The sequence below is a fragment of the Embiotoca jacksoni genome, unplaced genomic scaffold (genome assembly GCF_022577435.1).
Source record: "Embiotoca jacksoni isolate LCO1_2020_lvr unplaced genomic scaffold, fEmbJac1.0.p SCAF_21, whole genome shotgun sequence".
NCBI classification, from domain to species: Eukaryota; Metazoa; Chordata; class Actinopteri; family Embiotocidae; genus Embiotoca; species Embiotoca jacksoni.
Window position 1 is genome coordinate 8,413,623 of NW_027185352.1, and position 14,906 is coordinate 8,428,528.

The 14,906-nt window shown below is 45.7% G+C and overlaps 2 protein-coding genes across 2 annotated transcripts; both read left to right on the plus strand.

Annotated features, from left to right (window-relative positions):
* The first annotated feature begins 191 nt into the window (after positions 1-191).
* asb15b (ankyrin repeat and SOCS box containing 15b) lies at positions 192-7,220 on the plus strand. Its single transcript, XM_069156771.1, has 16 exons — positions 192-267; positions 554-662; positions 883-935; positions 1,147-1,278; positions 1,401-1,565; positions 1,950-2,056; positions 2,158-2,296; positions 2,387-2,558; positions 2,925-3,085; positions 3,595-3,739; positions 3,831-3,986; positions 4,130-4,232; positions 4,339-4,492; positions 4,633-4,768; positions 6,920-7,054; positions 7,133-7,220. The coding sequence occupies exons 2-15, from the start codon at positions 556-558 to the stop codon at positions 6,981-6,983; spliced, it is 1,794 nt and encodes a 597-aa protein (XP_069012872.1). The 5' UTR covers positions 192-267; positions 554-555; the 3' UTR covers positions 6,984-7,054; positions 7,133-7,220.
* lmod2b (leiomodin 2 (cardiac) b) lies at positions 6,991-12,113 on the plus strand. Its single transcript, XM_069156772.1, has 6 exons — positions 6,991-7,520; positions 7,791-8,282; positions 8,794-9,054; positions 9,160-9,357; positions 10,202-10,675; positions 11,655-12,113. The coding sequence occupies exons 1-6, from the start codon at positions 7,245-7,247 to the stop codon at positions 11,679-11,681; spliced, it is 1,728 nt and encodes a 575-aa protein (XP_069012873.1). The 5' UTR covers positions 6,991-7,244; the 3' UTR covers positions 11,682-12,113.
* The last annotated feature ends 2,793 nt before the right edge of the window (positions 12,114-14,906 follow it).

Consider the following 14,906-nt stretch of genomic DNA (forward strand, 5'->3'; position numbering starts at 1 on the left):
AGTAAAAGCCATTATCCATAATTGATCCCCATTACCAAATCAATACCGGTGATAAAGGATAGATTAAGCAAATAAACACCAGCAGATGAGCTGGAGATAATTAGTGAGATGCTCTTTGATAACTGCTGAGCAGAAGCACTCTGAGCTGAGTCAGGTCATCTAAAGCAGGCCAAATCTAAATATAACCTGGACAGCTCAGGACCCAACAAAACAAAAACAAACAGGCCGCAGGCTGAGGAGCTAAAGGACAAGAGTTCAGATTAACAGGTGAGACAGATTGATACGGCTAATATGAAATGATACTTCATTTTTATGGTGTCATGCCAGATATGACAGGCTTACACTAACACTCATATGACACCCTTCACCGAGAAACAAGCTGCATGTCAAGACAAAGCACGCCAGCTACAAACGTGTGACTTCAATGTCTTAGAATTGACCTGCAAATGTCACTTAATTTTGTGCAAAACTCATTTTTATGCAGCTAAAAGATGGTTAGTGTTCATAAGGAAACACGTGTAAGCCCTGTTTGTCATTTTGTCCCTACATGTAGAAATGGATGACTTTGAGCAGGAGGGCATAAATGAAGAACTGATTGAGTTTGCCATTCGAGAGAGCATTCAAGATGCCGACAAGTTGTCGTGTTCAGTACAAAGAAACAGGTAGGAGAGAGTCTGAATGGGCCGAAACAAATATGGGTTAAGCTACCAATCGAAACACCAAGTTAATATCTATTGTTAATGCAAATGTGTTGATGGGGGAAGCGGACAAATTTAAAAAAAAAAAAAAGAAGAAATTTAAACCTGAATAAAACACTGTAAAGAAGTTCAATCATAGAGTAAACGTGTAGATTTGACTCACTATTCTCCTCTTGTTCATTAGAAAAGAACCAAACAGTGCAGACTTCATGAAGATAATGACGGCTATTCACGAAGGTAAGGCTTCATATTTAAAATGTGTGCTTGTGGTGTCACAATAAACAGCAATGTGCATCATTAAGCTCAGTTATATAATGCAGAAGCTCCTACGGTATGAATGCGAGATTTTGTGGGTGTAGTTTCACACGTGTCTCCATGCCTGTTGTCCATGAACGTTACAAATGTTTTCTCTGTGTGTCCTGTGTGGGTCGTGGTTGTATCTCCGCAGGTGACGTGGTTTTGCTGCAGGTGCTGTCAGGTTGTGTGTCTGACTTCAGAGAGAGCGACAGCAGGGGTCGGCAGCCTCTGCACGCAGCCGCTGTGCAGCCGCAGCAAAGCGTCCTGCACCAGGTGCTGCAGGGTGAGAACCAGAGTCTGATGAAACAAAAAGCACTCAGGTGGACGTCGGTTAGAATCCCTGCAGGATAAGGCGATATATTTCTCATTTTCACCCTCTCTTAATGGTGGTTTTTTTTGTTGCAGCGATGACGTCCACAGACCTGAACCTGGAGGAGCAGACGGCGGACGGGGACACGGCTCTGACTCTGGCGGCGGAGGCCGGCCTGGTGGAGAACGTCCGGCTGCTGCTGCAGCACGGAGCTTCACCGCACAACACCAACAGCAGGAACGAGTCTCCTCTGCTCATCGGTAGCGCAACACACCACAGAAAGCTCACAGTCACTTACACACTCGCTAATGCCTCATTAACAGCATATTACTGGTTAATATATATATTAAGTCATTAATGAACACTTAACAAATAGCATTCTTAAATGAAATAAGTTTTTGGGTTGCCAGGTTATGAAGCTACATTTAAGATGGATCTGTGTGTTGTCCATTAATGTGTCTGTTTAATCAGCTACAAATCTTCACAATGAGCCATGAAGCTTTAAGTCACAAATCCATTGTTAAAATGTTCCTTTTTTTTATTGTCTGCATTTTCAGTTGTTTTTTAATAGTAACTTCTTCATAAATGAAAAAATAAATCTTTCCTTCATGTTTTTACCGTCTCACATTTGTATTCTTTTGTAGCTGTGAGACAGAGCTCATACGACATGGTTTCATCCCTCATCCTGGGCGGGGCCTTCATGGAGCAGGTGTGTCTCACTAAGTGGACGGCCACCCACGAAGCTGCAAAGGTGAGCAGCGTTAATACTGGCGGGAGAATCAGAACTCAACATTCAGGCTACATTTCCCGTTCCCTTCTCTGTGTTTACCTGCATCCCGTCTCTTCCACCAGGTGGGCTGTCCAGCTGTTCTGACGCTGCTGCTTCGCCACGGCGCCAACGTCGCGGCCAGAGGACTTCATGGGGTGACACCTCTGTGCATCGCAGCTGACCACGGCAACACTGAAGCTTTGGAAATGCTCATAGCGCACGGTAAAACGCTGGCATGCTGTTGAGAAACCCATTGGTGTTAAAATTCCTCCACTCATGAGGCCGTGTTGTACTTCCTCTGCCCTCCACTAGGTGGTGATGTCAATGCCCAGGCCAGCAATGGCGACACAGTCCTGTATGATGCGTCTGGATCTGGAAACCTGGACTGTGTCAAGCTGCTTTTGCAGCACGGAGCCAACCCGAATGTAGCCAGCTACGCCTGCCAGCTGCCCATCCACCGAGCTGCATATGAAGGACACATACTGTGAGCTGTGAAGCTGTGTGACTGTACACTGACCGGAAGAGCATATGGCAATTTTCTCATGTCATCAACTTCAAAACATCAGAATTTAAATGGTTTCTGCATTAAAGAAATTGCTCAAGACAAATTAAAATTCCTTTGCTCCTATTTTGCAGCCAAATTTTACAAATTGTAGAGTCCACCTCACAGCTCTGCAGTGTTTCCTCCACAAAGCGCCTTCTGTTCAATCGCTGTTTTTCAGCTCTTTCACAAAAAAACACAAACCACAATCTAATGAGTATTCTTCTCATTTCCTTCCTGTTTTGAGCCGTTTCTGTCGCTCCCTCTCTTCCTGTTTGTCTCTGACCCCTCCCCGCCCTCTCTCCTCAGAATCCTGAGGACTCTCATCCCCATCACCACGAAGAGAGCTATCCGCCTGTCGGGCCAGAACCCCGTCCACTCTGCAGCCGACGGAGGACATGTTGAATGTCTGGAGCTACTTATCCAGAAGGGCTATGACGTCAACGCACTGCTCGATGCACACATCTCTGGTATTTCAGAGCTGGATGCACAAATCGACACACCCTCAACTCAGGAAATATTGTCACCTTAATGCTTTTCTAAAATATGCAAGACCTAATCAGTGCATCCATACATGCACAGAAGGTTTGTTAAATCTAAAGATGTATGCACCCACACTTATACAACTGTAAATAAAGGTTGTAGAGGGTTCCTGAATGCACCACTACGGGGCAACATTACAGGGCAACAAAAATGCATCTTTAAATAGAGAATAAAGATAAGTGAGGGTTCAGTGAGACGTTTATCTGTCAAGAAAGTTGAAATCTCTGCAAGCTGGTTTCCATACTGTGTAATCAATGAAAAATAGAGTGGCTCACAGTGTCAGGTAAATAATTTTTAAAGGCTAAAAACCACTCGCACAGTTTCACAAGTTGAAGAGTAGATCAACACTTATGTTCAGAAACAATAATTAACATTTCTAATCTATTTTTATAACCGTCTCTGGGAAACCTCTGATCTTTTGTACATCGTGTGACAGAGAACTATGGGGACCTCAGGAAGAGTCCTCTGTACTTTGCCGTTTCCAACGGTGATGTGACGTGTGCCCAGATGTTGCTGGCATCTGGAGCCAGAACCGACCTGGACCCGCTGCGATGCTTCCTGGTGGCTCTACGGGCCGAGAGGTGAGAAGCACGTGTTTTTCCTCATTCAGAATGTAGCTGGTAGTGGCAGAGCAGCGCTGCCGTAACCTTTGACCTCTCTGTCCACATGCAGGTACGAGCTGGTGCAGCTGTTGCTGTCCTATGGAGCGGAAGTGAACTGTTATTTCAGAGTGATCAGCAACACCATGTTCCCCACAGCCCTACAGTACTGCCTCAGGGACCCTGCCATGCTGCGACTGCTGCTCAACAGCGGATATCAAGCTCACAAGTATGGATACCTGCTGTACGATGAAGCGGGCTCATGTGCTTTGATAGAATTTAAGGCACCAGTTTTTTTGATGTTGGATTTCATGTTTAGGAATTTAAATTAAAAAAAATTCCCATGGTCATGTTGAACCCTGTCTCTGGTAGGTGTTTTCAGTGCTGCCATGGAAACAGTGAAGAGCCGGAGGACACCTGGTCTGCCCTCAATAACCAAGCCTACCAGATTTACAGTCAACCTAAAGTCATCTCAGTAAGAGACGACACGTCCTCATCTGCCACAGTCAGGCTACTAAAGTCCTCTAATAAAAGAGGGAATAACTCGGCTTAAATCACATACCTGATCTTTTTTCTGTCAGTTCTGCGACTTTGTGTCGGTGTCGTGGCTGGTTCACCTGGCAGGCAGCGTCGTGAGGATGCTCCTGGACTACGTCAGCTACGTCAGCATCTGTTCGAACCTCAGGGGCATCCTGGAGAGGAGGCCGGAGTGGGACGAGATCTCGGACATACTGAGTAAAAAAAAACAACCCACTGCTTTGGATAGAAACACACACATAATAAGAACATAGGAAACAAACATGATGAGGCATAGTAAACTTTGACGTAGCCGAGGGTGAAGTAGCTGGTGGTTCTGTGTGTTTGTGTGTCCCCAGGCGAGCCACGGTCTCTGCAGCACTTGTGTCGGCTGGTGATCAGAGGTCAGATGAGCCTCAGGATGCTGAATGACCCTGAAGCGATGGCTGCTGCTCCTTTGCCTCCCAGACTGAAAAACTACTTGACCCACAAACAGTACGACCCGTTCAGTGAACTCGTGAAACACTCAGACTGAAAAAAACCCAACACAAATCAAAATTAGCCACTGCTACAGGCGTACGTTACATTGCCACAGTGCATTTTCTTTCCCTTTTTCTCAAAATGATGCTGTATATTATGCCCCCTCGGCATAAACCAACAGTTCTGTGTTGCTGTATAGTTACTGATTTCTTTCTATTAGTGTCCATGTGTATTATCTACTGCATTGCATTGTGGTAAAAATACCATTAATACATCGAAAGAGTGTACAATATATGAAATAGACCCACACAGGTGTTTTCACTTCTCACTCATTAGACTTAAGCTGGGCAGGGAACTCGAAGAGGTCGCTAAACTACATCAGCCAGTCAGAAGGATTGTCCCGCCCCACCGGGCGCAACCCAGTGCGAGAGACATGTCAATCAAGTACAGCCTGTATAAACGGTCTAATTAGACAGAGTAAGGGAAAACAGCTGTGTTGGTGGACGATATTGTTCTCACTTTGTGCTGGTTTTAAGTTTTGTACTTTGTTTAACAGTCAATATCGGGTTTGAAAAGTAATAGCATTGTTACTTAAAAACAACATGAATTCGTTTTGTCATTTTTTTTTAATAAGAAACAGTGATATTTTTAAATGTTTAAGATATGCCAAGTGTGTCTTTTGGATCTGAGGCTTACTGGCTGAAATCACCACAGCAGCATCACACAAGTGTTTTAGCTCGACATGTGTGTTAATACAACAGTTCGCTGCAGAGTGTGAGCGTAACCACAACACAACACAACACACAACAGCAGATTACGATGAACCTGAGCTGTTTAAGAGCCTGTAATGATAATTCCTCATCTATCATTATTTTCCCTGCTCCAAAAATGATCAACCTAATTTACAGCAGAAATCATTTGATCGAGCGGCTATTTTTCTCTCTCAAAAATTATTAAATGCAGCAACCTGATTTAATATTACTGCACATTAATGTATTGACATAATCTGCAGCAGTTTGTTAATGTGGGGAGCTGGGACGCCTCCTTATTATAATAATTAGGAGATGAAAGGCTATACTTAAACACGTTGAATAGAAATAACTTCGTCATACTTTTTGCCGATGTCCCAATACTGCAGGACAGGCGCTTTTCTACAATCTGTCATTTTTCCAAAGGCCGCGGGGCTCTTATCATGGTGCTATGTTTGATGCCAATCAAACTGTGTGTACGTGGGTCAAGTGCAGGTTAATCTGTGATCGTCATCGCTGCCAACGCTACACTCAAAGGGGAAAATTGTGAGTCACCACAAAGTCACAAGCTGTGCAGATTTCTTCAGAATATGATGGAAACGACCGCAAAGAAAATTACATGCAGCAACAACAAATACTGGGAAGTTACTTAAAACTGGGGGAAGCCGGCGAATGGCGATTCCCAAGTTGTATTTTGCCTTTTTTTGCCAGAGTTATATCTCAGATTCACACAGAGGAGAATACGTCGTGAAGCAAAAACAGAACAGAAACATACGGCTCAAATAGGGATGAGACCATCTATGGATGTTTGCTGAAAGTCAAAGGTGATTGCGTGACTGACAATGAGAGAGCAGCTGCAGTAATAAGCATACGTCGCCTAACCTGGAACTTCCATAGTATATTGACTGGGTTAATTTTTGAATAGACACATCAACATTTTAGATTACCTCACAGCATTAGTAATTTGTCCCATATTGTTCCATACAAACATCTTTGCCCCACATCTGTTTTGGAAGCCTTTTTGTGGCATTAGAGGTAAGGTCTGGTGATCACTTAAGTAAGTAGGATATATTATACAGTTTTAAAATGATCGAGATCAATTGACAGCAACAAAGGAGGCCATCAAATTTTAGCTTTCTGATGGACATTCAAAGGCCGAGCCAGTGCCATTTTTTTGGCCGATACGTTATCTCTGTTTATCTTTCTCGTTGTGGGTAGCTGTTTGTTCCAGTTGGTCTTTTTTAGCCATGGACAAATTCACTCACGTCGTGGTGACAGACTGCAACGTTGACAGCCACACAGTCTCTGAGCTCACTGGCTTTTTGTAGCGCTGCCTCTCAGAGCGGTGCCTCCCAAAAAAGACGCTGCATCATAGGAGCTACACGTTGGTACGTTCCCCTCTGATCCCTCTCTTAAGGTCTGAACAGCAGCTGGGGAGATTAGAGAGGAGAGGACACACACACTGGGTGACCCTCACATAAACTTGGACGGCCAGGACGGATCCGGTTCAGACTGGAGTGGGCTCTCATCAGAAGTGCTTTGATTGGAACCAGTATGTCCAAACATCTTTGCTTGGGAAGGAACATCACAACTGGACTCTGAATTTGTAATGAGCCCCTTATATCCATAGGTCTCCAGCAGCCTCATGGTGGACCGTATCTTCTGTTGGACTCAAAAGAAGAACCGAAGAACTGGTCTTGTTGTATTAGTTTAAGTTGGATCGGACTTGTCACACTTTGGCCATGAGTTGTTTCGGGTATCGCCGAGAGCTGAGTAAGTACGAAGATGTCGATGAGGACGAGCTTCTGGCGTCCCTCAGCCCCGAGGAGCTGGCTGAGTTGGAAAAGGAGCTGGTGGACATTGATCCTGACGCCAACGTCCCCATAGGACTCAGACAGAGAGACCAGACGGATAAGACTCCGACGGGCACCTTCAGCAGAGAGGCCCTGATGAAGTACTGGGAAACCGAGACACGTAGACTGCTGGAGGACGAGATTGGTGGAGGAAGCCCCAAACTGGTCAGTGACGGCATTTAATTTGATTTGTTTGACATTTGTTAAATGTGCCAGAAGCGATGCTAGTGTGTTTAATATTGTAACAAATGGAATAGATTAGTTGTCTGGATCACTAAAAGGAAGGAAACACATTCCAAATAGCTCACTCTTATACACTGAAACAGCCTACAATCATTTAGTGTCACAGTAATCATGTTAAATACGTTTGAAAGAGTAGAAATGAGTAGTTACAATCCAGCATTTAAATCCCTGAAAACTTCTTCTGAAACACAGGATGAAGAACAAGAAGAGGAGTGTGTGACCGAAGGAAACAGTGAAGAAGAGGAGGAAAAAGATGATGAAAATGAGAAAGATCAGAAAAAGAATGGAAAACAAAACAAGGAAGAAGAGGAGGAAGACAATAATGCTGAGGAAGAGGAAGAAGAGGAGAGTGAGGAAGAAGAGGAACCTGTAACAGAAGAGGATGATGATGAGGAGGAGGAAGAGGAGGAGGACGACGACGACGATGAGGAAGAGGAGGAACAAGATAATAAATCAAAACTGGAACCCTCAAAACATTCAGAGCCGCCGATATCAAGGGCCGATAACCCAATGCAACTAAAGCCTCTGAGGGTGGAGCCTATGAGGCTGACTCCTCCCCCTCCGCCTGCTGACCCAAACACGACAGGAAACCCAACCGTTGTCGACGACGCTCTGCAACGAGCCCTAAGCAACGACCCCGAGCTCACAGAGGTTAATCTCAACAACATCGACGACATCACACAGGTAGGCATTCGCACCTTTCACGACGACTGACTCTCACAACATTTTTACATCTCCCAAGCTCTCGACTGCTTAGAAATATCACCGCCGACCCGCCCGTGACCACACGTAAACAGGAAGCGGAGAGATGTTTTCATTCTTCATCAGTTATTAACAACTTCCTGAGTTTACGTTTGCATTATTTTTTCGACTACAGCTGAATCTTTTCCGTTGTACGTGTAGATGTTTCAGGTCACCAAAAAAACTGATTCGCAACAAGAGCGCATCCAGGTGTGACAGAAGTCCCTGTATCAGCATGGTAAACAGTAACCTTACTGAACCTTGCTCTGACCTCAGCGTGGTGGCGGTGGCGGGGTATCATTGAATGACCTTTAAACATCCTTGATTCAAGTTTGAAAAAGTTACAGTAGCTATTTCTTTTATTATCATACAGTTTAAATATTTTCTTTATACTTTCATGCTAAGAGGTTCTCGTATGTTCTGGAAAATGTAAATATTCTGATTTGCTTCTCAGGAAACTCTCATCCGATTTGCCGAAGCACTGAGGTCCAACGCGCACGTACGGGTCTTCAGCCTCGCAAACACCCGAGCTGACGACCCCGTGGCTCTGGCCATTGCTAAAATGCTGAGGGAGAACTCGTCCATCACCAGTCTGAATATAGAGTCCAACTATGTGAGCGGGAAGGGCGTGATGGCGCTGGTTCAAGCACTCCCAGGAAACAACACCTTGACTGAGCTTCGTTTCCACAACCAGAGACACATGTGCGGAGGACAGGTCGGTTCCCATTTCGCTCCCTCTCGTCACTAAAAACCCCGTCTGCGATGCTCTTCCAACGCCATTACGGTAACTGTACTTTGTTTTGCAACCACCGCCTTCCAGGTAGAAATGGAGATGGTGAAGATTCTGAGGGAAAACTGCACCTTGATCAAACTGGGTTACCAGTTCAACCTCCCCGGACCCAGAATGAGCATGACGGGGATCCTCACCAGGAACCAGGACCGCCAGAGACAGAAACGGCTGCAGGAGCAGAGGCAGCAGCAGCAGGACGGGGCCGTCAACCCCCGAACCACCGTGCTGGTTAGCAGCTTTACTCGGTCCAAGCTGGACGATGTCACCTGTTGTCATCTGCATCCTACTAACCTTAACCGTTTTCAAACCAATCGTCTCTGTGAGGAACGACGATGAGCTCCTCGGCAGAGAAGCTGCGTGCTAATGCGGCTCGCAGTCACGTCCGGTTCATCCTGTGGATTGTTAATCGCGTTGTACTGGTAATTATTGATGCATATCAACTGATACTTGGAAATGTTTTACTCTTCAAATTCCATCGTCGACATTTGAACCGCTGGCGGACACTTCGGCTACTTCGACAGCTCAGCTGCTTTCAGTGTTAACACGCAAACTGACACTTCAACTATTCACAGTGCACATGCTTTATATTTACCCTTACACTTCAACGTCACACATTTTCAGCTGCTTTTATTGTTTCCTGTTAAAATGTACTTTAACTGCTTTCATTTCAACACCTCGACAGATGATTCGGCTGCTTCATCTCTTGTTCTTCTGCTTTCGCCTCTTTCCTTTCGACTGCTGGTTCGACTGCTTTCGGTATTATAGACTGCAACTTCAGCTCTATGCGGCTGAACATGAAAGTGAATTGCTTTCTGGCACTATTAAATGCTTCAGCTTTTACTGGCGCCGCTTCAGCTGCCGCGCCAACTGCTCCGAATGCTTGAAAATCAAAGCTCCGCCTTCGATTAAAACATCTCACAACGCAAACAATAAACATTTGAAGATATTCAGCCTCGTTTACGCCCGCACACGTTTCGGTGAAAGCGAGCCCCCTTTCTTCCAAACATGTATCTTTCTCAAGTTCCCCATGATTTCGTAATCTATTCATCTATTTGCCTTTCTCCCCCTGCAGAGAGGAACACCGAGTTCATCTCCTTACTGCTCGCCCAGGGCCTCTCCCTGGTCCTCGCCCAAACTGCCCCGAAGCGACCTGGCTAAAAAACAGACTCCCCCCGCTCCGCCTCCTCCTCCGCCCCCCCCTCCGCCTCCTCCACCGCCCCCTCCTCCCCCCCCACCGCTTCCTCCCGCGCAGCGGGAGAAGGCGAGGCCGACGAGGATGATCGCCGAGGTCATCAAGGCGCACGAGGCGGGCAGCAAGAAGGCGTCAAAAACAAAAGGGAAGAAGGGCAAGAAGGGGAAGGGGAAGGGGAAGGAGTCGCGGAAGGACGAGACGAGCAGCATCCTGAAGGAGCTCAAGAACGCCCTGAGGCCCGTGTCGGCGGAGAGGAGAGGGGAGGAGGGCAGCAGGCCGTCCACTCCAATGAGGTCGGCCCACGATCAGCTGATGGAGTCCATCCGCAACAGCAGCTCCCGCAGCCTGAGACGGGTGAGGCGACGTTCGAAGGAAGTGTTATCGCCCGAGGTTTTGCCGTTTATTTGTTAATTGTGCGCCAAGCACCGCGTCAAATTGAAGCCGGGTTACTTAGAAGTGGCCGTTCCTCCTCTGACGGACACGGACCCCTCGCCTCGCTTGACTGCGCAAAAGGTGTGGCAAAAACCCACCGGGCAGAAGCGCAAGCACAAGCGCTCAATTCAAAACTGCGGAGTCTCTCCGAAGGCGAACCGAAACGAGCGGGGAGTTGAATTTAGAGACGAGGGTGACGCAGAAGTCAGCTGTGTCCGAGTCATCTCTGAGGCCGACGTGGCGCGCTCCGTCTCCGGCGGGCCGACGAAAGGCCGCTCGCCACCGGCCAGCGCGGCGGTGTGACCGCAACGCTTTTACACCCGGAGAGGGAAGAGTAGAAATATAGCCAGTAACGTCAGCCGCTCCGGTCAAGTGACCCCGGGGAGGAAGATAAGCTGATATTAAGGGGGGAAAAAAAACAGGGACAGAAAACAAAGATAATAACGCAAGCAAATAAACAAGAGGGGACTGCAACCGCGGACGAGATCCGAACCCTATTTTTCCTGTTATTATTTCGAGTGCCTACTTCTTTTTTTTTTTTTTTTCCGCCGCTATAGCTTGTTACATTGTTAGAGTGGAAAATGGTCTGTGCCCTCAGATAGCGAGGTCTCCTCCCGCAGCTGTGAAATTCCTGCCACTTAGCGCGGGTATTAATAGAAAGCGTTCACCGGAGCCACGATAACGACAGACATAACACGTTGTTACCACGGCACACACCGACAACACGCATTTCAGCCCCCCCACCCCTCCACCACCCCCCTTTTGGTAACTTGGTAACTTTTTGAAATGTTACCAAGTCACCTCATCACCATTCATCTCGTTCCCGTCTCTGCTGTTTCCGTTAATGCTTGAATTTGTTTTGCCCCGGATTCAAAACTGACATGTCCTCGTCGTTTCCCAGGTGGAAGTCCCAAATCATCTACGATAACGCGAGCAGAAAGTAAAAGAGATCGACTCGTGGTCATCGCCGAAGCAGGAATCCGCATCGTGATGACGGAGGAGTGACCGACGGGGACGAACGCACCGAAAGCGCGAAAGGTGAAATCGTTGGGTTTTGAAACCTGAAATCTTACTCGTCAAAAAAAAAAAAAAGAAAAGAAAAATAAACAGGAAACTTGCACTGCAATGATAGCTTTACGTTTTAATAATGTTTAAGATTTTTTTTTAAAATTTTTATTTCACAATAGAAACCCGGTATTTGTATCTGAATTTTGAAATGAGTTGAGTGATTTGTTTACTGATGAGTTTTCTAAATTGCTGTTTTTTGTTTTGTTTATTTTTGTTGTAAAATTGTAAATACGATCTGTCGGATTATGTGTTCATTTCCAAATATAACCATTTGCTGTTTACGATAACGCTCCTCCGAGTATGTCGACTGCTTGCTTTTTCTTTGGTCGCTGGATGAGTTTCATTTGAAAAGAAAAGAGTGAAGCTGTTGTGGAGCAGGATGGGAAGCCTCTGTGGTTTTTTTTTTAAATCACGAGTCCGCTCGCTGGTCGAGCGTCGCCGATGCACGTTCCCACCCGGACAGGTTCACGGTCCACCCCCCCTCGAGAGAGAGCGCAAATGAAAGCGGGACTTTTACGCACTTTAGGTTAGGTTAGGTTAGGTTAGGTTAGGTAGTTACTTTATTAATCCCAGAGGGGAACTTTTTTTTCACTACAGCAGCATACAGAAGCAATAAGATCATAATAGAATAATAGAAAAGCAATAAAATAGCAGTAAATAGCAGTAAAAAATATAAAATGCACAGTATATACAGTATACATGTATACAGTACAGTATATATACCTATATATATTATATACAAACAACCAAGAAACACAGTCAACAGTGTTGTTGTTATGTGATGGATTGTTTGAACAGTTCGCACCGCGTTACAAGCGAGGGGAAATAATAGACCTTCAATAACGACATCAACGTTTGATAACTATTTTACAGCAACAAATGAAAAGCTGCTTTTCCTCCCGTTATGTTCAACCGTTAACCACCCGATAGATTAGATTAGACTTTATTAATCCCACAGTGGGGGAAATTTAGTCGTCCCGGCAGCGTGTGCACAGATAACCGTCTCCGTAGGCATTATGTTCAGTTCAATTAGTATCAGCTTGATCTTTAGTTAGTGTTATCACGTTTTTCATGATTTATTTCAATAAATCGTTTTTTTTTTTTTTTTTTTTTAATTTAAGAATAATTCAGGTTTCTTTTTTTTTTTTTTTTTTACAATGGCACAAACTTTTTCTTTGAACACACCGGGAGGGTTAAATGCTGCATTTTTAACACCGGCCGGCGCCAACTTTTGAAAGAAGATTAAAAACGCTTCCTCTTGAAAATGCAAAGCCGCATTTGCAATCGGCAGACGACACCTTCAGTCTAACGAACGCTTGTTTTCTGCTCCGGTCCGACGTGACCAGGAGCTTACGACGGCTGATGTCAGCAACTTTCGCGAATTTAAAACCTCAGTTTGGCTTTAAATGCGTAAATACAGACTTTATTTATATATTATGGAGAGAAAAAAACCCCAAAAAAAACGAGTGAATGAAACGGCTGCCGCTGCGGCAACAAGACAAGAGCGGAGGACCAACATCGTGCGGCCGATTTAAACGACGCGGATGCTCCCGTCAAGAGGCGCGCCGACGCGGCGGAGAGGCAGGTGCTGATTGAGGGGAGATGACGGGACAGAAGCGACACGACGGGAGGAAGACGGCCGAGAGCACGAGGGGCGGGATGACAGACGAGACGGTGAAAACGAGCGGCGGAGGGCTGGAGAGGCCGAGAGATGCGACCTGTTAGTGGTCAACCCTCCTCATCCTGGTCTCCACGTTTGTTCACGCATCTTGGAAGAGCCCCCCCCCCCCCCCCCCCCCTCGAGTCGCGAAGTTTCCCGCATTCAAGATCTAAAATTTCACCACTGAACTGAAACCTTTTTTTTTGTTAATACAGAGGGGGTTAAATGATCTTTTTTTTTTCTTTTGTTTTTCTTTCCTGACATCCATGTTTGTTCTGCCTTTCCATCTGAAACCTGCCTGAAATGTTGGAACTTCCCATCAGCCCTCGAGTACAGCAGCTCGGTATTCACAATGCGTTCCTTTAGATAAGCGTCCCGAGTACTTTGTCACGTCTTGTCGAACTGTCAGTGGGAAGATTCTTCCATCAAATTGATCCGTAAGACGCGGCGACTTCCTGCTCGTAGATGCACTCAGAGCAGAGAGAAGGTTTTAAGGCTCTGCGGGGAATCTTAACGTGATCCTCTGAACCTCAGAAATATGGCGAGGTCGGCATTTCTTCACGTACACAATGTTACTGAAGCGGTTAAGCTGTTGTTCAGTCAACATTTAACTTTTTATTTTCTCATTAATGTATATAATGTATATATATATATTCAACTTGTGATTGTCTACATAACACTTTGCTCAGCTAATCTGACATTATGCTGCATTTCACGTGGACCTCAGTCTTGCAATTTTTCATCCATCCATTTATCTATAAGCAACAAAATATTTAGCGGTCTTCCGCATTCATTACCTTATTTAAAAAAAACGCCTCTTCCGAAGGAAGACAATTACTACAGATTAGATTTAGAAACGATTCCCGTTAAGCAGTTTCGTGCCGACGTTAAATCAAGTCCAAAACTTTACAGAAGTGCTTCTTTGAAGCCTTTTGCTCGTCTTTGTGTGTGTTTGTGTGTTGGGTCTCTATGGAAGAACTGTCTCGAAGTAGTGGAAAGTGCCATACCTGCTCTGATCCCTCATGAGCTCTGCAGCACAGAGAACTGATACAGAGTCAGCTGATGTGGACATTAACTAAAAATAAACTGTCCCAAGGCACAAAATCAGTTGTGGTCACCGCAGAGGCGATTCTTGCAGCGGAAGACAGATGTCTTTTAGTTCCTCACCCCCCCCCCCTATCCTCCGGAGGTTTGTCCGTTTGTCTCACCGAGACAGATGTAAAGACTTTTATAGCTGCATTTTTCTAATAATAGACACAAGAGGGTGTGAGGAAGTGCACGGGTTTACGGTCAGGATTGTCACTTCACATGACTTGTAGACACAGTTGCCGGCAGTATTCGTTTTCTCCTCTCCGGGGAGGGAGGGGGGGGGTAATAATCCTGCGCTCAGCTGTTCCCAGATCTGTCCGGCTCCCCGTCAACACT